Source organism: Pholcus phalangioides, unplaced genomic scaffold, assembly GCF_987345545.1.
Source record: "Pholcus phalangioides strain wild (caught in Gottingen) unplaced genomic scaffold, Ppha-v1.0 ptg000039l_1, whole genome shotgun sequence".
NCBI lineage: Eukaryota > Metazoa > Arthropoda > Arachnida > Araneae > Pholcidae > Pholcus > Pholcus phalangioides.
In genome coordinates, this window is record NW_028301625.1 from 21,679,663 (window position 1) to 21,705,936 (window position 26,274).

Genomic DNA, 26,274 nt, shown 5'->3' on the forward strand with positions numbered 1-26,274 from the left:
CTTATCGGTTGCATTTTTCGAGTTTGAAAAAAGAACTTTTATCAAAATTTTACAGTGTAATACCGGCCTTAGAAAAATACGAACATGTAAGATATGAAAATCCGTAGTTCTTTTGCCCAGAATATGTATTTTCATGTAAATATGAAAAAGCGAAAAATTTTGTAAATGCATCATGAAAAAAAATATTTATTTTAGATATTTATATTTTTTGTTATTTCCGGACTTTCACAGAAAAAAAATATCATATTTTTCATTTCCTTGTAGCATTCGCGTTTTCAATGTAAGGAACGAAAGAAATGAGCGAAGAACTAAAATGTGTCTGTTTACTCTTTCAGCCATCAGTTATTCCGTATATAAAAAAGGAATAGAATATTCAAATATAAAATATATCAGAAGGAAAGATAGATGTATAGCAGCGTTACCCTTTCTTCAACTTCCTCGATTCTCAAAAATTTAAGACTTTTGTTTTCAGTTTAAGAGCTCGTGCATCAAAATCAATATACTCCGTGTTTCCATTGGACGGGTGACGAAAATAAGAAATAAAACAAAATGATGGATGGATGGATTGGCTGCTGCCTCCACTTTCTTTTCTTGTTTCTGTCGTCAAGTTCCAGACAGGGAAAAAAAAATCTGCTAGAGTTGAAGGGAAAATAAACGCAATCTCTTTTCTCATGTACCTCACAGGTGAGAAAGTAACTTGGGCAGTGTTGGAATTCTCTCCGAGAGGGGTGTGGTGTGGAGGGCAAAAGTTGATGGAATAGAAAGTTTAGGAGAAGACCCTCTTTGAATCTGTTGTCACCACCGACCACATTCCACACTCGTGTTCACGTTCGGGAGGGGAAAATCATCTGGAAATTGCAATGGCTTCCAAGCCAGGAAAAGCTCTTCCGTTTCCGAACGATACTTAATGCAGCTTCATGATAGGAAATCAAAATGTCATCACATGTACCTATTCACTGAGAAATAAATTGCCACCGAAATTGAGTTCCGATTGCGGGTAGATTTTTGGGAGGGGGCGATAGAGCAAAAGACAAATTTTAGTTTAGCTCTTTCCATTCCTTTCCCCCCCCCCCTTTCCTCCACGTCTTTTAACTTGGAACGATTCTCCCATCAGAGAAAAGCAGAATTTACAGTCTATCCAAGCCACATCGTGGTAGAGGAAAATCTAACTAACCGCTTTTAAAAGCCAAATATACTTCCTTCAAACAGGAAAAATCTGAACATATCCGGTATGCAGCAATCTCGGTGATATTATCAAAAAAAACCTTCAATATTAATGATACGATGATCGAGTTTGAAGACACGTACCGTAAGTGCGGGCTACTGTGGCCCCGGTTGTTACTTTGTCCCAAAATGAAAAAAAAGATTAAAAAAAGTGCTACAAGCTGATTGCTTCAGGTTCACATAGTAGTTGGCGATTCCACCAGGCCGTACACTAGTTAGGCAAGCTCACCTTCTAATATTCGCCGCTAGGTAACAGCAGTGATGCTTTCATAACCCTATTAAATACAAGTGTGTTTTGTGGTTGTCACACTTTCGTTTGTGCAAGGAATACAGTACATGTTTTAGTGTAGATAAGCACCAAATTTTAAAGTCAATATCATTCTAATTAAGAATATATAAAATGCTTTTGTTGAAATATCGAGGTCTTGTTGTCCGGGGCCCCAGGACTGTCAGCTCCACCCTTGTGAGGGCAACGGTTCCATAGCTTCAAGCATGTTTTACAGTGTTTTAAAATAGGAATATTTGATATGGGACAAAGTTACCCCAACGTGAGCTGCTTTGGCCCAAAATATAAATAAATGAATTTCATAAAAATATTATAGAAAGTGGATTTGTTGTATTACAGTCTCTTAGTGAAAGGTTTGAACCATTTAAAAATTACTTTATAAATCTCGGTATTTTTAATTGTTATTTTCTAGCATAAGATTAAATAAAAAGTTTTATAAAAGTGGGTCAAAGAAAAACTCGTGTTTACGGTACCTGTAAAAGGTTATTTGGTTTTCACTTGCTGCTGTAGTTCTTTTAAAGAGGCGTCCGTGAGCCAGAAAGCGTTTTCTTGAATAAGACATGGAAAATCGGCTCATGCAGCATTTGGAGACAGATAGTTTTGACTTGATCCACCAACATGATAGTGATCTACGCCCACTTACATCGCAATGTGTGTGAATTTCTTGGACGCTAGATTGCGAAAGTGATCAAAAAATGCTGGTTGTATTAAAAACAGGGTAGAGTGAGCTGTAACGCCACGGGGTCAAGATGTTTATCTTTTTACGTGTGATTAGCCCACCTGAGGGGGGGGGGGGGCACTGAGCATTGTTCCGGTCACTTCCGCAAAGTTACGCCCCCGATTGTGAATAATAATCATGATCACACACACACCGATTGCTATTGTAGCCCAAACACTCTGATTGAAACTTCCTACCTTTTTCATGTGTGTTTATGTGAAAGACCCAATATTTGTGCGTCCGTTACCAAAACTGCAGGAACTCATTAATGCTTCCCATCAGATTTGACGGAGACATGGTGCATTGCATGAGGCAGAAACTTAATTCAATCCTTGCAGGATTCAAGAAACGTGTATTGAGCCCAGCAAGAGAATTTAAACCAACATAGATGAGTAATATTTACTTACATTATTAATAAAATTTCTCTAGAATTTTTTTTGTGCTAAAGAGGAGGAAGAATGAGCTTAGTCTGTTTCACATCGACATGGAATGATAAGTCTGGCTTCAAAGTCGTTTATATACGTTTTGCAATAGTTTTGTATTTTAAAATTAACCCAAAACAGTTCTTTCCATAGAGTATATATATATCTTTAGTCTATGGTTCTTTCGATGCGACCAAAAACAGTTTTTCTTCAGTTTTCAGTTTATGTGATCCAAACATGGCCCCCACAAGGGTGGGGCTCACCGCGCTTCAGCCTAGGTGCCGGAGACGATTCTTATCACATTCTTTTGTTTCTCACTATATAAACTCCCAATGGAGGGGAGAGTGAAACATCTGAGCGGGGGCCAGCCGGAGATCTCATCCTTGCGGTTACGCTGCAACATGTGGGGGCCATGGGTTCGAAAATCCCAAACGATTAGACACCTCTGATCTAAGCGATTAAAAAACGTATATATCTATCATTCCTTAAAACTTGGTATAGTCATAAAGATAGACTAATGATATCCAAATCACATTTTGTCGAAGGGGCCTATGAAAATCAAAGAGAAAATTATTGATCGATTATATCGTATCACTTGATCGATTTTTGTAATAAATTGTGGTGCAGATAGTTAGCTGACCATATTTCATCGAGTAAAAATCGAGATCCTAAGTAAAGAAAAATACGAGACATTGCCTATTTGCTCTACAAAAAATTTCCAAATGTGGAAAATATGCCAATTATGGCGCAATTGTTATGAAAATTGCCAAAGGGCGGGAAATAAAAGGCTATCGCAAATCGTAATGATTTAAAATGTATTCCACGGAAATATAGGGGATGCATATTCATACGTATATAGTCACATTGTTTTCGTAATGGAATTTATAAGTAATGAAAATTATCTTCATCCATGATTTCAGTTAGAATTACAAATTCAATTAAGCACATTTAAAAATATGGTAATAAATGGGGCATTTTCATTTAAAAACGTCGACACAAGCAAAATTACGGAAAAATAAGAATAAATTTGTCACCCTACTAATATAACAAAAATACGAATGTAATGTGATTTTGAGGGATTGTATTAAAATCTAAAAAGAAGAGTTTTTTTTTTTTTTTTTTTAATGAACATCATTCAACGAGTTTGTTTTCCCTTTAACATCATTACGCTGTTACACATGAACAACAATTATGATCACCATTGCTGAAAGCATGTTCCTCCTGCCTGTCAAAAGAGATGCAACTCACTAAGCCCTTTCTGCCACACACATGCCGTCGAATTTCATACAGAAACACCGTTTCTGTTAAATTCGCTGGTACCTTAATGAAGAAAGAAGATGGTACGGAAATGAGGGGGGGAGAAATGGCACCTTCAATTAATTCTTGGGGCACACAGAGGGGATAGAGACTCTTCCCCAACCCTAACACTTCTTAAAGTACAGTGAGTTATAATGTCGCACACACACACACATACTCTGTCTCTTACTTTGTTCACAAGCTGCTCCCTTCACCTCAACCGTAAACTCGTGGCTCCTTTCTTGCCACGGGAAAAGTCGAAAATCTGTAAGCGCTCTCGAAAATCTCCTCAGACCCCCCCCCCCCCCCGTACTCTCTTTTTCTCAACGATTTCCCTGAGAATATAAAGACGAGAGAGAGAAAAAAATGAAATATATAAAAATGAGTAGACATACATAAAAAAAAAAAATCCACTTCTCCTTCTGCTGAAGACTTTTAGAAAGTTGAAACATTTTCAAGAGCCTTTCTCTCTCTCTCTCTCGTGGATTTTTTTTCTTCAGGAACCAGAGGGATACCATGGATTGCTGCCTCACCTTATCGCCTAGTACTTCGTCTATGTTTTCGAGGAATAAATTTTGTTGGGTTTTTTTTTTTTTTGCTGCCGTTTTCTTAATACGAGTACTCTTCCATCTTTTGTACATCGAGTCGCAATCGATCGGGTCAAATCCCCTTTGACTACACTCTCCAAATATATATGTCTCTCCTTTTTTGAGAGAGAGAGAGAGAGAGCGGAAAAAGGAAATAGAAATTGTAACGCTAGGAAACGTAAACTTTATAGACAAATAAAAATTTGAAAAAGCTTTTTTTTTGTTCTTTTTCCTTCTCGGAACGATTCTAAAAGATGAATTGAGCTTTTCTTTCAAGTCCCAAAAGTGATAGAAAGACCTTCAATAAAAGCTTTAAGCTCGCGACTCTTGATGCAACCTACTTTAATTGAAGTTCGATCGAAAAATCCTCGTTGTCATTTTTATTTCTGTCTTAAGACTTTCCTTAAACCACTTCTAGTTTTCATTTCAAACAAAAGATCTTTTTTTTTGTAATGAGGAGAAAACAAAATGATTAAAATATAATTCAAGTTACAGTCAAAGTCGGTTGGAACGAGAGTAATTGGTGACTGATTGCCATTCAGAATAATATAACGTCGATGAAAACCCAACGACATCGATATGTTACGGACAAAGCCCGAAATTGGCCAGTTCGACGAATTGGCCAATTTCGTTGTAAAATTGTGTCCGAATGTCCGAATTACTGCTTTAGCCAGAAATTTTACGAAGTGGCTGGAGATCCCTGACCAAAGTTCAAAAAAAAAAAAAAAGGCGTGATTCCGGAATCATCGATTAAGTTGACGTATTTTTTTTGTGATAATTAGGATCATTTATATATCTATGGTTAGCTATGGCAACCCTAACGATCAAAGAAATCGGAATATCGATATTGACAGAAAAAACTATCTGTGTCTATATTATTGGCCGCTGTGGTGGTCGAGTGGTTATAGTGCCGGACTCGTGATGCGAGGATCCGGGTTCGAACCCCACAGTGGTGGTCGGCTGAAGTTGGTTTTCTGTGGTTCTCAACTTCAAGGCGCAAATGCGAGCCGATCTCCCCGTTAAAAAGTCTCGCCACAGAGAGCAACAGTCCTACAACGGTAAATCATTCAACCATAACACTTCACTCATAGTTAGAAAAACTGGGGGCAGATGACAGCACTACACATAACAAGCATTACACAGAAACAAACTTTACGTCAGGTTGCACTACACGTACACGCACATTCCCGCATGTACCGATTCGTTGGGGGGGGTTCCGCGGGGGGGGGGGTGCATGTGTGGTGTGGCAGTAGTAGGTAGGGCCTCCAAAAAATGGCTCGGGGATCCATGATGTTCTTAAGTCAGCCACCTCGTTGGGCAATTTGCCTGTTGTGGCGTTGTATTTGTATTTGTATTATATAAATACTTTTTCCTCTCAATTTTTCTTTTTTTTCTTTCGTCACATGCAGCTAATTCAAAATACAGCTACTATATATAGCCCTGTATCACACGATGGCGATGAAAGAAAATGGATTTTTCGCCCATCGGACCGTCTTACATCAGTACATCCAACTTTGGCCAGGAATCTTCTACCACTTCGCGAATTAGCCGGCCAAAGCCAAAAAACACTGGTCATTTCACTTTATCAAAACTCTCGAACAATTCGCGAACTGACCGCAATTCGGACTACATCTGTAACTGCTATAACGACACATTTTTGCCGCTTTTGCTTCCGTTCCTCTATGGCGTTTTCTCAAGAAATTTCTAGAATTAGATCTCAGCATATTTAGGGTATGTTTGACTATTGTTATATATATTGGTACCTAAAAGGCCTTGTCCTTACTTTAACTCCTTGACTTGTCCCTTTTGAATGCGAAACAACAATTTTGCCGCTGAACGTCACAGTCTGGACAAGGCTTAACCCTCTAAGTGGCGTTGACGAGATTTCTCGTCTTTTTTAAAAACCTTTTATTTTAACAAGCCCAAATGTTTTGTAAAGCTGATTTCTCAATGGAACACATTTTCTTGTTCCCCCTTACCTAGCACCTGCTGAAATTCGCAAGAAACCCTGCTTCATGAGAAGAAATATTACATTTTACAGGGAGTTTGGCAATTTCTGATATGCTGTTTATACGTGTTAAAACGATGAAAAAACAGTTACTACTTGTTTGAGACCCGGACTTGCTCATTGATATGACCCATAAACGAGCTATTCCCGTAATATTTTGCACTTTCCGACTCCTTTTTTTATAGAAATGTGTCGCGTTTTTCCTGTTTTTTCAAAGAAGCTTATTTCAATTTATAATCTTTGCCAAAATCGAGGATGAAGATAAATTTGCATAATTTAGAAATTATAATATAATGTATATGACTGTATAGATATAAACATTTATCGCAAAAATATACCATGTTAAATTTTTATCTCGTGAATGCATATTAATTCACTGCAGACATAAGGTTGAGCACTCTATTTACCACCAAGAGCTGTTTATAAGCAATTTCGCTGACAAGTGGAAACATTTTTGGCGAGAATCAGCAATGTCCCGTGTTTATGATTCAAATTACCTGAATTTTTTTCAATAAAATATGGCTACCCAGGAAATTTCAACTTTATGTATTCGATCGCATCTGATTATATTTTTCGTATTTAAAAGATCTTAAAACGTCAACCTCGGATACAACGACAAAGTTTCATGGAATATTCGATGTCGGTATAACCGAGTTTAAATGTATTATTTATTGGACAATAACAAAATCCGTCTTGTGGAATTAATTATTTGATTATTAACTGTGTGTGCATTTTATGTCATTCACGTGATATTAACATACACAAGTATTATTAATCTATCAATGTTCATTTAGCGTGTCATGCTAAGCACTTTACCGTTTAACGTACGCCTTGTTTTGATGATAATTGGATCAACAAAACGCTCATTGCTGCTCAATGAGCTTAGAGAATGTTCTTTTGTAAAATGGGCACACTCATTAAGTTCTCCCATTGTTGAAATGTAATGATTTTCTTTCAAGGGATATGCTCAATCTACGTGTATGTAGTTCAGTTATTTGCTTTTATTGTTTTTCATTCGGTGGATCACGCGATATGTAGACGAATATATGAGAGAAAGGAAACTAATCTCTCACATCAGAGACGTATTTATTATATTTTGCTCTTTATTGTTGACTTGCACGAAAGAACTTGATTTGGTGTTTCTTTGTTTTCTCGGCGTCCATAGTCGACTATGATAATATGCGATAAAAACACACAATTCATTCGAATGTATAACATACGTTTTTCATTATTTAATTTACGAGATTTGTGTTGCGCTCTTTGATACCGCTTATCATTCATTCATACGCTCACATTTCGATAAACATATTGTTTTATCGGGAAGGTGCGTGTAGGTTTCGATTCACGTAACCGCTTAACAGTATGCCCCGAGTATACTCGAGTAACTGTTTTGTGAAATAATCATTTCATATTTTTGTATAAATATTTAAATTTAGGCCAAAGAAGCACTCTTTTACGCGTATTTTTGTTAATTTCTGAAGAAAATTTCACGCATATGCAGGGTGTCTGTAATTTAAGTTGTCATGTTCTCAGCCATGAGAACATGACAACCTTAACTACCTTAACTACCCGTCAGGAACTTAGAAAACTATAAACGTCTTGATGAAAGAATAGATAGAAATATAGAGTATATACATGCTAATTTTTTGCCAACATGGGAGCTAACTATTAAAGTTCCACACACATATATATACACACACACATTAACAGAACTTTAGTAGACTCTCTATAATCTGGTCGTGTGCCAATCCGTCATTTTCAGGCAGGCTTCCTGCTGAGTATGAGATATGGAAAAATATATCGCTACATGTCTGTGCGCAGACGTTTATACTATTTAGATGGGCTTTTTCTTCTTCGACTTTCCAGTAATCCGGCACATATTAGGTCAGGATCTGCCCGATTACTGGAAGTTAGTTGGAAAAAAGCCCATCTAAATGGTATAAACTTGTGCCCTAGTGGAGTCTCTCTACGATATTTTCATTCTCATTTCTTCACTACAGATAGAGGATGGCGTTGACTTGACAAGTACATGGTTTGAACTTTTACGAACGTGGTGATTCAGCACCAAAAGAAATTTTCGTCCTTACAAAAGGCTTAAAAAATTCTTCCCCAACCCTCAATGTTTTTTTTAAATTAAAACAAACAACAAATTACAAGATACAAATACAAAATGTAATACAATATACAAATACAAAATGTAATACAATATACAAATACAAAATGTAATACAATATACAAATACAATTTTAAAACATTATTAAAGTTTCGTACTTTTCTGATTGGGGTAGTTGAGGCAGTGACAGCTCTGAACAAATCAGCATTAGTTATGGACACCCTGTACCTGGTGGAAAAAAAATCTTTTGAAAATAATTTATAAATTCGTGGATTTTCCGAGTTATTTTTTATTTTATTTCTGCTGATGTAAGGGTTGAGTACTTGGTATTTCTTCTTACGATGCGTTGATTTAGGCATTGTCAGTAGTGGAAGGTCTGAATGAATGTTCTTGGTACATATTTATGGTTTAAAGTGCCAGCTATAAATTTTAGAGAACCACTTTTGTACAGTTCTTTCAGATAAGACATTTTCTCCGTATAGACATGGTATCTCATTTTTTATGTAGGTGCCATGCATTTTTATCTTCCCGATGATACTGTAGAAAAGCATCTCTAAGTGTGATAAGTGCATTTTGTTTCCTTCCATCTTAAAAATTGCATAAAACCGACTCAAATCTCAAAAATCACCCTCATCAGTTTTTTTTTATATAGAAGTGCGGTTTTATATATATATATATATCTATATATATATATGTGTGTGTGTGTGTGTATAACCGCACTTATATATATATATATATATATTATAAAATACCATATTCATTTTTTTTTATTATTCCAATTTAAAAGATGACAGGAATCTGAAACAAATACTGTAATAGAAAATTTGCATTCTTGTCGTTACATTGACAAATATGCATGGTATTTAAAAATTATCTCCCGGAGGAAAAAGGTATTTATATAAAAAATTATATTTGGGGGTGATATGTGAAATAGTCGGGTAATATGGGAATACGGGGTTTAAAATGAAGAAAACGTATTCAAATTGGGGGGATCAAAACAAAGATCTAATGATTCTTTATGACAATGTGAAAAATGAAAATTTCATTATTTGCTTTTTGTCGTTGATGATGTGGTGGTGTCATAGTCTGTTTAAAAGAGTCACAGATGCAATTTTCTTCTCTGTCCCAAAACAATCAAGGTTGGTCCACAGAGATCTCGACACACATTATCCCCAGACCTTTCCTTTGCTATTCTCCTAAATTTTTCGTCATGAAGAGATATTATAGCCCAACTTAGATTATACTTACAATATTCCATATATTAAACGAGAGAGAGAGAGAGAGAGACACCATCTTTAAAAAAAAATAGCTTCCTATCTAACCGGAAAAAATCACTAGCTGAAAAATGAGTACAGCACAATAAAATGCAACACTTGTGAGGTACATTGTGCTTAGTTTGGAATTATCGGGCACATTACCATAAAAAATTCCGTCTCAAGAGCATAGTAGGCCAGCGGGGAAATAATGTTCAGATCCCCCGGCTGAAATTACCAGCTGCCAGTTGAATTATTACATAAATTACCGGGTCCATCGGTCTCTTCATACTTGCTACCTATACACAAAGGGGGGTGACTGACAAGGCTCCATATCCTGGAGGCATCAGAATGATTTTTTTATATTATATTATAAATTTACTAGAGAGGTCACCAACGATCCTGCACTAGAAAACACGGCTCCAGATTGGCATAGAGCTCATGACGCCAAGGCCGTCGCAGGAGCATCGTTGGGGGTCTCTGGAAAATGATATTCAGAGGCTCCTATCCGGCTGAAATTATCAACCTGCCAGTTTACTTATTTACCATCGAAAATCATAATAGCAGATCTCATAATCATGAGGCCCTCCTACGCACCTGAGTCTTCCGAGCCGTGTTCGGGCAACACCTTCTATAGCAGAAAGCCTTCGCGCGAAGCTCGTGACGTCACTGAAGTCGTCCAATTTCCCTTATAGTCATTGGATATAGTGCAGAAAAAGGTAAAGATTTCGCATACGTCGGACTGCTATATCCAATGGCTACAGGTGAAATGGACCACTTCAGTGACGTTAAAGCTTCGCGCGGAGGCTTTCTGTTATAGAAGGTGCTGGCTCGGGTGAGCCCACACGTTAAGACGGTAGAGAAAAATCGGTATTCCATATATTACCCGACTTATATTCCATAATCCCCGCACTTCCTATATACAGTACATAGAAAGATATCTGAAATTTTATCTTTTAAAATACGTTCACGTCACACTTTTTTCGACTTTTCTGTTTTGTTCGGGCATATTCCAATGCAACTTCCGATAACCGATCAGTGCCCGGAACTAGAGAGAAAGAGGGAGGGGGGCACTGTTTGGGTGGAAAAATTTAGGGTGTGACAGTTTTAGGTGGGAACAAGGAACACTGTTATAAAATTATCGAATTCTAAAGTTGTGGGGGTGGCAAAATCACGTTTGTCCCGGGAGCGAAAAATCCTACTTACGGTCCTGACCGGCACGAACTATTCAGACAACCTGACATTTTACAAATATTATATGCTCGTTTGTTTGTTTTTTACAGCGAGGTGGTGTCAACTTGGTGATATCATCCCGCATCTTGGACATATCATTTTCGAAATTCGGTGATATGGTTTTGAATACGAAATCACTTTATGCAAGGATGACTGCTACCATACGAAGGTTTTTAACAACTGGATGTTGCGAAGATACATTTGGAAAGAGAGAAAATTCAACTGCCGCTGCGGGGAATCGAACCCACGTCTTTTCACTTTCCTGGTGAATGCCCTAGATCACTAGACTACAGAGGCACCGAATCGCTCAATCTTTCCTTGTAGCTCGTGTACACTGAAAGGGACCGTACATGGACGGCCGTACCAGACTCAGCCCAAGCTCACAACTGCTGACGCTGCCACGAGATGGCGACTTATGCAAGGATGACGTCACTCTCCGCTACCATACGAAGGTTTTTAACAACTGTATGTTCGATTCCACGCAGGAGCAGTTGAATTTTCTCTCTTTCCAAAATATATCTTCGCAACATCCATTTGTGTTAAAAACCTTCGAAATCACTTTACTTCCTATGTATTTTATTTTAAAAAATAATAACTAAAATTGTCAGGAAAAAAAGAAACGATTATCATAAGTATCTGCCTATATGTTGCTGCCAAAGCCCGAAATAAGTCCAATTTGTTGTAAATTTACTTGGTCAATGCCTGAATTGGCTTGGTTCGCGAAGTGGCCGGGGATCCTTGGCCAAACTCCGATAACAAAAGACATGATTGGGGGCACTGAAAAGTTTGCGTATTTTTTCGTGATAATTATGGTCACGTTAGCTATGGTAATCCATTATATCAAGGTTGCGACGCGGTAATCATTTTTTTTTCTTCAAAATTTTACAGAAAAAACTATGTGTTTATATTATTATTTTTGTAGTTTCTCCCTCAAGGCGTGGCCTGCGGAAATATAGTTGAGCACGTATGATATACAATATAGTTATATTATAAAATGAATGTCCCCCATGCGGACGATCCTGAATGTAGTACACATGGGACGTCCAGCAACTGCGCCTGTAGATAAAAAACTAAACAGAAACTCATTGAATGAAAAATCCTCTGTCACTCACTCACATACAGACACGTCATTATTATTTTAAGAGTGTCTACCATACTAAATATAGGTTTGGCTGCCTACGAGATCAACAATTCGTAAGAAAAGGATTATTTAAAAGTTGCAGAGAATTTCTTTGATTGAAAACTGGAATAGAAATTTATATTTAACGAAAAATAGAATTCCTTTTTAATGTTTGAAAAAGCGCTCGCGTGCCACACCTTTTCCTCTTGCCACTTATGGCACGCATGCCGCGGTTTGGCCACTCCTGCTCTAGATGTTAGTGATCGGCGATCATGGATGTTAGTACCAGCACCTACGAAAATACTTGCAACAAGGTCTGCATCGGAAAGACGGGACTGTTATCGGAGATGATAAGAGGAAAAAGTTTAAACATAAGAGATAGGGGTGCTACTCGCCAAGGAGTCTTTTTCGCTGAATTGCTGGTGCAATTGCTCGAAGGTTCTCGGATCTGGCACCCGCAGAGCAGCAACTAAAAACGAAAATTTACTCTGTCGCTCCGTGACAAGTTTTCATTCTGACACCCTCTTTCTAGTAATTTTGAATGGAAAAACAGTAAACTCAGCACACCTGATCCATCGCTCAGGGCACCAGACCCAGTGGCAGTGAGCCCACCTAGGTATGGCCCTGGGCATTCGATTGCAGAGGGGACTCGTGAAATGTGATCTGGTCGAAATTTTCGACAATAAGCATATAAATTTGTAGGCAGGCATTTTAAGGCCTCAGAAAAATCACTTTGCCCGGGAGAATCCATGAAGCTGTTAAAACTGTCCTAACCATTACCCTTCCTAGTTGCAGCCCTGGGCACCCGTCTTGTCGAGTAGCACTATTTGTGCAATCTTTGGGCCTCTTATTTCGTTCACGGCCCCTGTACAAGTAATGCATATCTACCTTTTCCTGATTCACAAATGAATCCATCTCGTCGGTAACCTGCAGTGTAAATGACGACATCTACTACGAGGAACGTTTTTATTGTATCTGCTGGAGAGCGCCTTCTAGCGCTTCACCACTTGAACTCTGAGCATGTGTTGCATGATGATTTGTCTTTTAAACCGAGCACAATTCTAGTCTATCACCATGCGCAAGTTGCTACCGAATGGGTGGATTTTTACTGCTGCCATCTATTTTTCAAACTATGAGTGAAATGTAATGATTGGATATTTGCACCGTTGTAGGCCCGTTGTTCTCTTTAGCGAGGGGGGAATCAGCTTGTATTCGCTCCTCGAAGTTAAAAACTACAAAAAAACAACTTCAGCCGACCACCAACTGTGGAACCACGCTGGAGTGCGAACCCGGGTCTTCACGTTGCGAGTCCATCACTGATTATACGACCGATGATTTGTCTAGAAGTATTATATCATCCCCTAACTAAACATGAATTTTGAAACACCTCTGTATAGTTCCACTGTATGGTCCGGGCCACAGAAAGGGGGAAGCAGGTGGGTTTGGTGCCCTGGTCGCTGAACCAAGGTGATACCAAATTCACTCTTCAAGTCAGTGTTTCCAAAAGTGTTCAATGGTCCATAGTAGAAACTGTAGGTTTAGTACAGGATCCTATGGGTTTGCTCTTGAATTGGGAGCGATGAAAAAAAAAAGTACAGTCGGCCCCCCCGTATTCGCGGTTTTTTTTTCCTTCGTTGGAAATTTTTTTGACAACACTCAACAATCGTCGTTCACGTGTTTTGTTTACAAAATTTGAGTTGTGCTTGTTTAGGATGGCTCATTCTTCTAAATGCTACTGATAATGCTTTGAAAAGGTAAATAAAAGTGAAAACTTGACAAGAAAAATTGGATATATTGACTATGCTTGGCGAAGTTAATACCTGCTGTGGTCCGCCATTACCGAATAAACGAATCTACGGTGAGATGTATCAGGAAAAAGGAATCTGAAATTCGTTCAGCCGTAGTAGTAGCTGCACCCGTGGCAGTCAAAACTTTGCAGCGCCTATGGGATCCATGTGTTTCACGTACAGAAAATGTTTTTTTTGGGGGGTACAAGACTGACACAAAAATGTATTCCAATTGATTGTAATATTATAACAGAAAAGGGGAAAAATTTTATTCTTTCATAAGGAAAGGGCTGGTGAAACGTCTATTTCATCAGAATTTTATGCAAGTAAAGGTTGTTTCATAGGTTTAGGAAACGATTCGGATTGCGCAATGTAAAAAGCACTGGCGATCAAGCCTCTGCCGATCAGGAGGCATCTAGAAAATTTCCAGACTTTGTAGAAAATTATTGAAGAGAAGGGTTATGCACATCAGCAGGTGTTTAACGTTGACGAAACTACACTATTTTGGAAGAAAATGCCGCAAAGAAATTACGCAAGAGAAAAAAAGCGAGCTCCTGGTTTTAAGGCAAGTAGAGATAGACTTACTATGTTGTTTTGCGCAAATGCTACATGATAAAGCCCACCATCATTTTCAAATCTTTGAATCCGTGAGCACTAAAGGGAAGGATAAGCCAAAGCTCCCAGTATTTTGGACGAACAATGGACTATGAAAACACTTTTCCTGGATTGGTTTAAACGGTTTTTCGTTCCGGAAGTCAGGAGGTACAGTACCTTGATAGTGAATACATGCTATTCTCAAAGTTCTTTTGATATTGGGTTGACCGAGGAGGAGTTGACTGGTCCTGAAACTGAAGAAGATCGAGATAAAGAAGTAGATGTTTATCATAAGTAACATTACTAGCGGAAGGGAATCGCAAGCTCAAATCAGCAATAGACTATTTTCATAACATAGATCCCTCTATTTCACGTTCTTCACATGTTGAAAAATTAGTAGAGGAAGCCTTGTCAACATACTCCAACATACTTGATGATATGAAGAAGGAGACATGGCAAACATAAAAATCACAACATTGTTTCAGAAAACATCGCCAACAATCGCTGCACCCTCTTTTACTTTCCCTTCTACCTCTGCGTCACCCTGCTCTTTCTCACGATGTTCAATAAACGAGATATACAATAAAAAAAACCTATGGTTTCTGTTATTCGCGGATTTTCGTATTCGCAGTCACTCCCGGAACGTAACCCCCGCGAATACGGGGCGCTGACTGTAATTTTGACGAGGGGGGGGAACGATAGAAAAATCAGTTTGGACAACTATGTTTTAAGTGCTCCTTCGACATTACACGGGACGTCAAAATGCGTGCTTGCCTGGGATGACAAAATATGTAGTTGCGGCCCTGGATGTATAAAACCCCGAATAATAAAGTCAATACGAGATTGTCGGACAAAATCCCTCTTATTTTACAAGCACAATAGATAATGTATTATCATCTAATATAATCCCGCGTTTTACGGTTTGTCTTGTTATTTGTGAAATGATTGCCCTTAATACTTATGTTAGTGTCCAACCTTCGAGCAACATCTAAGCCCGTTGGCTGTTATAGCGCGAGTTTTCTTAGAACAAGGAGTCATATTATGCCGAGGGTGAAGTAGGGCAGGCGGACTTTTCCTTTAGTTGACCGTAGGCAAGAAATGGCAAGAACTGGTTTGTGAAGCATCATCGACTGACGTCCTAGTTTCTTTGCGTCATAATTTCCATCAGTAAGAGGGAAAATAAATACAATCTCACCGTGGTACTGCACGCCTATGAGAGAGAAAAATCAACAACTAGTTAACGCAAGGTGTATCGAAACAAGGATCTCTCTATTATATAAACACCAATTTTGCAAATTCAGTGAAGATATCTTGGATAACATTCGATCTCGCTATTTGTTTTTGCCACCATAGCTATGAAGGTACGTTTATATCTCCTGTCTTTGTTAGAATTGAATTTAAATTTTTATAGAGTTCATTCATACGTATAAAGGTTAATGTGTGCGAAAAATAATTAAGGTATTTAATGAAGAATTTATATATTAAATTTTTATTGAAATTTTATTGTATCCTTTTGTAATGCCTTTATATAAACAACATTTTCTGACGCTTATAAATGAAATATGGTGGGAAAAAAAGTGTGGCTATATTTTCAGAATCCAGCAGAATTCCCCATAGAACCCAGACCATCACGTGATCCTCTCTGGGCATGGGGCCTGATGTCTATTGGGAGAACCATGATGTAATCTAGTACTATGACTTTCGAGAGTTAGTATGCAAATAAGTAAACCGGTAGTTACTTCCACTCGAACATAACTGATACGTTTATTCGTTGCATTTTTCAAGTTTTATAAAAGAATTTTTATAAAATTTCTATAGTGTAATCACGGCTTTTAGCTATGATGATCCGGAGATCTACCGCTTAGTTTATTTTTACAAAAATAGGTTTGAGGTCAGGGGACACACCAGATGACTCCGAGGATCAAATATGGCTCCCGGGTCATGGGTTGAGCCAGTGACGTCTTAACGCATTGGCCCTTCGGGCCTCAAGGGAAAAGGGCCTTCACAAAAACGAGATTTGGTAAAAAAAAAATTCTAGAATTCACCAGGTGGGGCCTCAGAAAAACCACTTGGCCAGGGGGCCACGATGCTCTTAAGACGGCCCTGGGTTGAGCATGCATGGTGTAAAGTCACACTTTCCGGCAAATGTTCAATCACGAGTGTATTTAGAGGATCCACAAGAAATTAAATGAAAAAAAATATGTTTTTGATCACTCCTGTATCATCTGGTGTGTCCCCTGACCTCAAACCTATTTTTGTAAAAATAAACTAAGCGGTAGATCTCCGGATCATCATAGCTAAAAGCCGTGATTACACTATAGAAATTTGGAAGGACCTGCAGCGCAGTACAAGATCACAGTGTCCCACGGCATATTCCCAGATCCCTTGAGTAACCCGCGAAATATTTATAGGTGACTTTTAAGCGACACGGGCACGTTTATAGATCACAAAAGCGGCCCGTGGTATATTAACAGCATCAAATGCTGGTAAAACGGTTTTTGCCACATTTAGAGGGTTTTTTTTTTTTTTTGCCAAATTTCCTCCGTTTTTCGAATTCGAATATTTCAGTGAATATTGCACTCAGAAGCATGAAATCTTTTGATTGGCCTCAGAAGAGACGGGCCAACAACTTTCTAATTCGGTTTTTGAGCCCACGGGGACTGTATAAAAAGTTGAATTCATTATTTTTTCATGTATATGACCCCTCAAACAAATTTTGAGATTTTAATCAGCTGCACGTCATTTTTGAAAACTTTTTGTAATTGAAAATATGTTTCGAAAGTCAATGGTTACGGAGATATCCGCTGTGCAATCACTTTGGGACAGCCTGTATAATAAAGAATTAATTTTTGTTTTGTTTCCCTGACATTTTTTGATAATCCAGATCTTTGCAAAAGCGTTCAATATTTGTCTTCATTGATATCTTGCTTCATTCTGGTGTTTCTCCCTCTGAAGCTTGATATTTGAAATATGTTCTCTTTTATAATGTTTTTTTCAAGTACATGACAATCCAAAATGTTCTTGAAAAGGCAGGCGTCAGGAAACATGAATTCGTATTTAGCGCTATTAAGCCTAGTAGCTACCCATCATACTACCAGATGTGTTGAATAAGCTTTTTCTTGTACGTTTCAAGCTCGAGGGTTGAAAATTTTGCTCGTAAGTTGACAGATATTTCAGTGAATATCTTTTGCTCATAATTTTTATTACTCACAAATCGAGACACTCATAACTTGAACTAGCATTTATATTATAAAAACAAAGTTTAGAAATTAATTTTCTGTATGGAAGTAGAGAAATAATGTTGAATCAAAAAACATTTTTTTTCCATGGACGTAACGCTCAACCATTTAAGCGGCAATTAGAAATCACTAAATGATTAGAAAATGATAGAAATCAGTAAATGATTAGAAAATGATAGAAATCAGTAAATGATTAGAAAATGATAGAAATCAGTAAATGATTAGAAAATGATAGAAATCAGTAAATGATTAGAAAATGATAGAAATCAGTAAATGATTAGAAAATGATAGAAATCAGTAAATGATTAGAAAATGATAGATATCAGTAAATGGTTAGAAAATGATAGATATCAGTAAATGGTTAGAAAATGATAGAAATCAGTAAATGATTAGAAAATGATAGAAGTCAGTAAATGATTAGAAAATGATAGAAATCAGTAAATGATAGAAATTACTAAAATCTTCAAAATGCCGTATCTTTTTTAATGGATGGTATATAGTTGTAGTAGGATGGTATAAGTAGATATCTTTTTCAATCTTTCTTTCGATTTTCAGCAGGTGCAAACTAAGGGACACGGGGAAAAGTTTCTGAGAAAACAACTTTACAACATATCTGAGCTTGCCAATGCTAAAATAAGAGGCTTTTATGGAGGCGAGATATATCGTCAATGCCGCTTAAAGGGTTAAAAAACTTTATTAACCCTTTCACTACTAATTTTAGAACCTGTATGGGACAGATATGCCCCGGTCTCAACCATTTTAAAGGATTAAAATAGTTGAGAACCATTTTTGCATCATATGTACTTATGAGAGGAACGATATGAACTATATCTAGAAAAAAGAGTGCAGCTAGAAGTCAATATTTTTGGGGTTTTTTTCATAGTATAGTTATTATACTGAGTGATTCATTTCCTTGAATCTTATATCATGTGAATGTTAAATTGTTAAAATGTTAAAGTGAATGTTAAATTCAAAGTAGATAAATCTGAAAGTTGACATGTTTGTATTTTGCAGGCTTTGGTATCGCTGACTGTTCTCATAGCTTGGATTCTGGTAGTATTTTTAGAATTGCCTACTAAAAAAGGATTTGTACAGGCAGGACCAAATCAGAACATTTCAGTATGTTTTTTCTGTGATGACGACGTCGACTTTAGCGTTCGAAATCTTTTATGTTGTTCACTAACGAGTAACTGCTGCGGGTAATTATAATCTTTTCAATGATCATAATAGTATTCATGTTCAACGTTTTTTCTTATGACGGGTATACCTATTTCAAGTTGAAACTGACACTGCTCAATGACGCGAGATTATGTAGAGCCCATTCTGGGCAACGTTTTTTGTTGGAACTTGATATATACGTTCAAGGCTGAACAAATCCCAGGCGCCAGGTCACCATGGCGACTAGAAATTCGGTATTGGCGCCTAATAGTTTCTAAATGTGGTTGCTGAATTTTTGAATTGGAGTCTAAGGGTGACACATAAATTTTTTTGATTTCATTATGCTACGTCTTTTAACATAGGAAAAGTAAAAGAAAACATTATTTAGGACCGTTTTTCCTCAGCAAAATACCAAGCTTGGCTCCTAAGAATTTGAGCTGGCACCTAAATATTTTTTCGATTTGTCAAGCCCTGTAAAGGTTATATAGGGCATGAGAGAAATAAAACTGCAATAAAGAGTAGTTCAATTTTCAACTACCAGGAAAAAAAATGGCGCTTAAATAACAAAAACACAAATTGTGAACATAAAACATCAATTAATACAGCATTCATTTGATATGCATTCATTTGCGTCAATCACATGCTCAAATGCGAGTCTTGACAAGACAAGTCTCTCCCCAAGACACTAAAGGTCCGTTACAAATGCCCGTTACTGCCAACTTCTGCAGAAGCAAGTCATTCCTGCCTTAAAGAATGTTTAGAGATATTTCCTTTTTGCAAAAAATTGCGACATCATAAATTGGCCGTCAAGTCAAGGAATTGTTTCGTGCTCACTTTGGAGGTGCTCGAATAATTTCGAGAAGTTTCCCGAAAATATCTGGCCTCCTTGTTCTCCAGAATCGAATTCGTGTGACCTGGTTGTGAGGATTTCTGAAAGATTGTGTCTATGGAGGAAGCACAAGTATTCTACCTGAATTGAAAGCAAGCATAATACGCCATGTTTCTGTAATTCCTCAGAACACCCTTCGTGCTACTTTTAAACATGCTATAACGAGTTTTGAGCATGTGATTGACGCAAATGAAATGCACATTCAACAAATGCTATGATTAAATGAAGTTTTATATGCTAAATTTATATTTCTTGTTCTTCAAGTGTCACTTTTTCATCTGGTAGGTGAAAAATTGAACATATTTTTTTATTGCAGTTTTTTCCCGCCATGGCCCATATAACGTATATACCAAGTTTCAACGAAATACAGTCGAGTACACTTATAACATACCCTGAATATTAACCCGTGGCTATAGCATACGGTTTTGTATTCCCCGATTTTTGGTCCATTCACTTCCATGAAGACAGAGAAAAAAATTATATTTGAATAGAGATAGAGTAGAATAATTATTTATAATGTGATGAAGAAAGCTGGGACAGACAGAGCAGTAGCTTAATGTTTGTAAAAATGCTCTTTAACTTATAAAATGAATACTAGTTACTCTTTTTTTTAATTTATGGTACAAATACTGACAACTTTGAATGAAAATCATCAGCATAAACTCAAATAATACTAATGAAATCAATTAAATTGAGAAAAAAAATTATGCATAATCTAAATGTATATCCAGTATGTACTACACTTCAATAAATTTTCAAAATTCTTCAAGAGATATCAACTAAAAACAATATTCATTCCATATTAAATTTAGTTAGTACTGCACGAGCTTATTTCGTCCGGAACATTCTCAATGATACACTTTATGCATACATACAACCATTGGCGTACGCAAAGGGTTGTAACCCCCCCCCCCCCCGAGCCAAGATTATAGTGTTATTTTGCAGTAAAAAACGTAAATCCTCCCCCCCCCCTCAGAAGGAAAAAAAATCTAAACCCCTCTCGAGAAAATTCTGCGTATGCCTATACAACTGCTATATATGCTAATTTCAAGACGTCGCTTGTAACATACACTTTTCGGATCACCTGGGGGCATGTTATACGCGAATTCGACTGTACGTCCACCAGAACGGGAGCTACAGAGGTCTGAGTAGTGTCAGTTTAATTATATTAATTATAATCACTAGGGCTAGGATTTTTATGCTCTAAAAACTTCTAAAAAATGCTCTATAAAATATGCATTTATGCTCTTAAAAAACTGTAAATATTCCATATAAAATGAAAAATGTGTCCTAAAAAGATTTTCATTCCTATCTCAAATTACATTAGTGTTAGCAAAATAATATGATAATGAGAAGTGTTGATGCTGTCTGAACTATTTTGTGCCATTACTATAATTGTATGAACAGGAATTCTTCGTTTTAATAACTAAACCTCATCGAGACAAAATTTCCCTCAAAAATTTCCCTTTTGAGCAACTTTTTCCCTACCAATTAAGAATTCATGTGCTGCCATCTATATGTGAAACTACCTAGCCAAGTACAGTCGAATTCCGTTTTAACGAATACCGTTATAGCGGAAATCTCGTTTTAATGAACACTTTTCTAATCTCCCAAATAAGTTTACATAGGAACAATGCTAGGTAACCTGGAATTCCTTTATAACGAAAGTACAGTCGAATCCCGTTATAACGAACGCCAAGAGACCGGAGAAATCACTTCGTTAAAACGAAATTTCGTTATAAAGGAATTCCAGGTTACCTAGTATTGTTCCTATGTAAACTTATTTGGAGGATTAGAAAAGTGTTCGTTGAAACAAGATTTTCGCTATGACGGTATTCGTTAAAACGGGATTCGACTGTATTTAGCGTTAGAAAAGTACAAAAATAAATAAATAATTCTTTTGATAAAAACTCTCAAAATTTCCCACAAACGCTGAAAAATTCCCCCATTTACCAATTTTAGCCAAATTTCTCCACGTTACCATCACCGACACCGATTCAGATGGTTCATCTATTAACAGCGTGTCGGTGAAAGGCTAGTATTTTTATACTCTAACAATTCAATGTCATTGCTGATTGGTTGAAAAACCTGAATTTTTTACCAATCAGCAATGACGTTCCATTTCTAGTACATAAAAATCCGAGCCCTAATAATCACCCTGTATCATTATTTATATCCATGTTACTGGAAATCACTTGGTGTTTAAATGTTTTAAAATTCGAAAAGTAGTATTAAAAAAATTAATGTTTTTCTCCAAAAACAGTTCAAGTTCTTTCTGGTCTTTAAATTTCATCTGGTCAAATACAGTAAAAGCTCTCTTAACGGACAACCCTCAGATGCGGTCACCCCTCTTTTACGGCAAAATAATAGTTTCTCCTTATATAATAAATATATGCATTTCAAACCCCTGATTAACGGTCACCCCCCTCTTTAACGGACGAATTTTTTTTTGTCCCGCCGGTGACCGCAAAAGAGGTTTTACTGTATATTTAAAAAAGAATGAAAGGCCTAAATAAACGGCCTGTTAGAAATTACAGATTTTGAACATTCTCACAGAAACACAACACCTGCATAACAGATAGCAATGTTCTTTGCACCAAGTAACCTAAATTTGGTAAAGCTCGGCTCATCCAGCAACGGTCCATAGCGTTCAAAAAATAAGATTATTTCAATATTAAAAACCGTTGCGTGAAAGAATAGAATCTGTACACATCACATGCTAATCGTGAATCACATTCATCTTTAGACAAACGCTTTTAGTCCACTTTTATACTATATATTCCGACACATGGAAATGAAAAAAATAATTCAAGTTGTTCAGTTATATTCAAAATGTCAGCCATTTTAAGAAAAAAAAATAACTGGCTTCGAGACCCTTGATTGTGGATGTCACACATCTCGTAAAATAGAGACCGCTATGGAATATTAATTTTCGGATGTCAGTATGTGAAATGTATGCGGAATAGCTCTATTTCCTCTAGCGAGAGAAATAGAGAGGTATAAGAAATTGATGTATGTGTAAATCGTGGAAGGGCATTTGAGTATATTGCGACATACTCAAAAGCACTGCATAGTTAATGGTTGTTAGTATCGGAATCTGTGTTGCTCCTGTATACAGGAAGCTTAATTATGCCTCATCGGAAAACAGTGCAATCACGTGAGCATAGTTCGGCAGATGAATGGAGGCTTTTCGAGAATTTAGACCATTTTTCCGAGTAATCCGTGCTTGTACTGCACATAGTCAAGCCACGGTGACATGAGTATGGAATCGGGAAGAACCTCACATATAAACAATTGAATCCCGAAAAAACTAAATCCAAGAGAACGGAGAAATCACTTCCTTATAATGAAATTTCATTATAAAGGGATTCCAGGTTTTTGCATTATTTCTACGTAAACTTATCTGGGGATTAAAAAAGTGTTCGTTGAAACGATATTTTTTTTTTGCTATAACGGTATTTGTTAAAACGGGATTCGGCTGTATATATAAGTCGCATATCGATAAAAAAAATTGGTATGATCTAGTCTTTTCAGACAAATCTCAATTCTATCTACAGCACTAAGATGGTCAGGTCTGTGGGAACAATGACAGACTGTAAGACATATATATTATGTATCTAAACATTTAGTATTTCAAATGTCCATGTAACTCCAGTATTAAGATATAAAGCGCTATATTGAATTTGATAACCGCACTCCATGTAGTACGAATTACCGGCACCATAAATAATTATTGATAATTTTATGAAGTTTCAAAGCCTTTGGTCCTTCCTTATTTTTAGGGCTTGCCTGCAGCCAGTTTTCAACAGGGCAATGCGTGAATTCAAGTGGCGTGAAGAGTATTAAAAACTTCTTAATTTCAACCGGATTTTTTACTTCTATAGCAGCCCATTCAATCAGATCTATCCAACCCATCTAGTCGGTGATCGGCAAACGACTGGCACATCACAGATTACTTTAAGCAAAGTGTTAAAGTAGCATGTGTGAACTTGCATACTGTGCTCTAAACCAGCGTTTCCCAACCTGTGGTCCGCGGACCAGAGGTAATCCTCGATGACAAATGTGGTCCGCAAGCAGGCTTAATAATTTACTTCCAAACATCAATTGTAAAATTGTTCAATTGATGCTAGTAAAATCCATATGGGTTCAAATTAAAATTACAGCTTCATACTTGGTGTCACCATATCTCATCGAAGAAAATTCAAGAAATTGCGATCGTAAATACGGGATATCACTAATTTTAGCCAAAAGAAATGAAATTTACGACAAGTTTCGTAATTATTGCAAAAATTGCTGAAATAAAGGGCTGAATTAAATCGCAGTAAACAAAGATGTATTTCTCAAAAAAAACATTTGTCATGACTTGGCGACCATATTTCATTAAATAAAAGACGGGTCTTAAACACGGCGCAATACGGGACATTGTCAATTGCCACCAAAAACGTTGCCATAAGTCAAAAATCAACAATTGTTGCTAAAATTGCTGAAAAATTAGATTCTTAGGAAATGAAAATGAATTAAAAAACTATTAAAACCAATTTATTTCAGTAAAAACTAATGGAAATCGCTTTGAATTAAAATGTAACCATAATTATCATGATTTATAAGCTATAAAAATAATCATCATTAACAAGTTTAATTCAAATTCATATAATCTTCGTTGAAAAAAAAATGGGAAAATGTATAAAGTAGTCGGAAAAGCTTTAAATCTGTCTGTTCCGACAATCCCATAAAATACGGGACACAGTCATGCTGTAAGTTTGTGGTCCGTCAAATTGTTTCAGACATTTTACTGGTCCCTGGGTTGAGAAATGTTGAAAAACACTGCTCTCTAAACGAATATCCTTTGTATTCGTGCCGGTGATTCTTACTGGTACATTATAATTCAGAATGGATTGACAGTTTATAATCTAAATTATTTATAATGATATAATTAGGATTTTTCTGATCTAATATATACCTTTTTTTTATATTAGTTTATACAGATATATAGTGATTTTTTTTTTAATTTTTAATTTTACTTCAAAAATGAAATGGATAGGTAAATTACAGTTCGTTTTACTCAATTACAAAAAATTGTGAATTTCTAATAATTTCTTTTCCATCTTTTCAGACCAGACAGAATATAAAGCGTTCATACAAGAAAAACATGCTGTCATCAAAAATATTGTACAGTTCCTGAAATAAGTTCATCCCCAACACAGTATTAACTTTCATTTATATATATGTAATATCATACATTGATTGTAATAAATTTTCTCACCTGAAATCATGTTTTTCTCAAATTTATATGTAGCTGAACAGGCGAATAATTTTTACTCAGCTTCAAAAAAAAGATTCAAATTTTGTATTTTAACACTGTCATTATTTGACGATGATTTTTCTCTTTTATACAAATACAAGGCCACAACAGGCAAAATGTCCAACGAGGTGGCTGAGAAAAAGATGCCCATAACAAGTATGGATGCCCATAACAATATATATACATGATGAAATATTATACAATGCCTATAAACAATAATTATGGTTGTCTAATTCTAATATGGACAGCTTCTCGATTTGCCCCAAAATATCTAACGTGTATTTCTTTTTAAACGTGTCAATTGTGTTAGAATTTACTACCTTCGGGGGTAAGCTATTCCATTTATCAACAACCCTATTAGAGAAACATTCCCTGCGACACCATAACCTAGAATTGTCCCTTACCAATCGATACTGGTGCCCCCTTGTAAAAACAGTCGATTGAAGGCGAATTAATAAATCATGGTCCATCCTATCCATCGCGTTAAAAATTATGAGCACTTCGATCATATCTCCCTGACATCTGCGGGGAGCACACTTATAGAACGTTTTATTAGTGATGTTTGTTTTACTTAAAAGTAGTAATTAAAGTAAAAATATATTTTTAATAAAAAAATTTATTCGCGAAATCTGTCACACACACACACACATTTTAAAATACATAATATTTCAATATACATAATTCAACAGGTTAGAAAAGATTAAATGAATGCAGGGATCTTTTTCAAGTAGCATCCAGGTACTGTTGAAGTCCGAGGTCTATAGCATCTTCGCGAATTGAAATTGTATCTTGGACTGCTATAGTCTTATATGCAAAGAAACGGGAAATTGATGGACGAAATTGGCATATATATATCTTATCAGGAAGGAACTATTAGAACTCCTTTTTGCCTTAAGGACAATGCTGGGAATGAAAATGAAATGAATGAAAGGGTTATAGAACGGGTTATAGAACTTAAAAGGGTTATAGAACTTTTTTTTCAGATGGCTTCCTTCCCGGACCGTACTTTCTTGGACTTCTCGTGTAAACGATACCGCCCGAAATA

At 36.6% G+C, this 26,274-nt stretch overlaps 1 protein-coding gene across 1 annotated transcript; it reads left to right on the plus strand.

Moving 5' to 3' along the window:
* Positions 1-15,746: 15,746 nt before the first annotated feature.
* LOC149065696 (uncharacterized) lies at positions 15,747-25,196 on the plus strand. The gene is made up of 3 exons (XM_089253657.1): positions 15,747-16,002; positions 18,895-19,079; positions 25,041-25,196. The coding sequence occupies exons 1-3, from the start codon at positions 15,997-15,999 to the stop codon at positions 25,054-25,056; spliced, it is 207 nt and encodes a 68-aa protein (XP_089109783.1). The 5' UTR covers positions 15,747-15,996; the 3' UTR covers positions 25,057-25,196.
* The last annotated feature ends 1,078 nt before the right edge of the window (positions 25,197-26,274 follow it).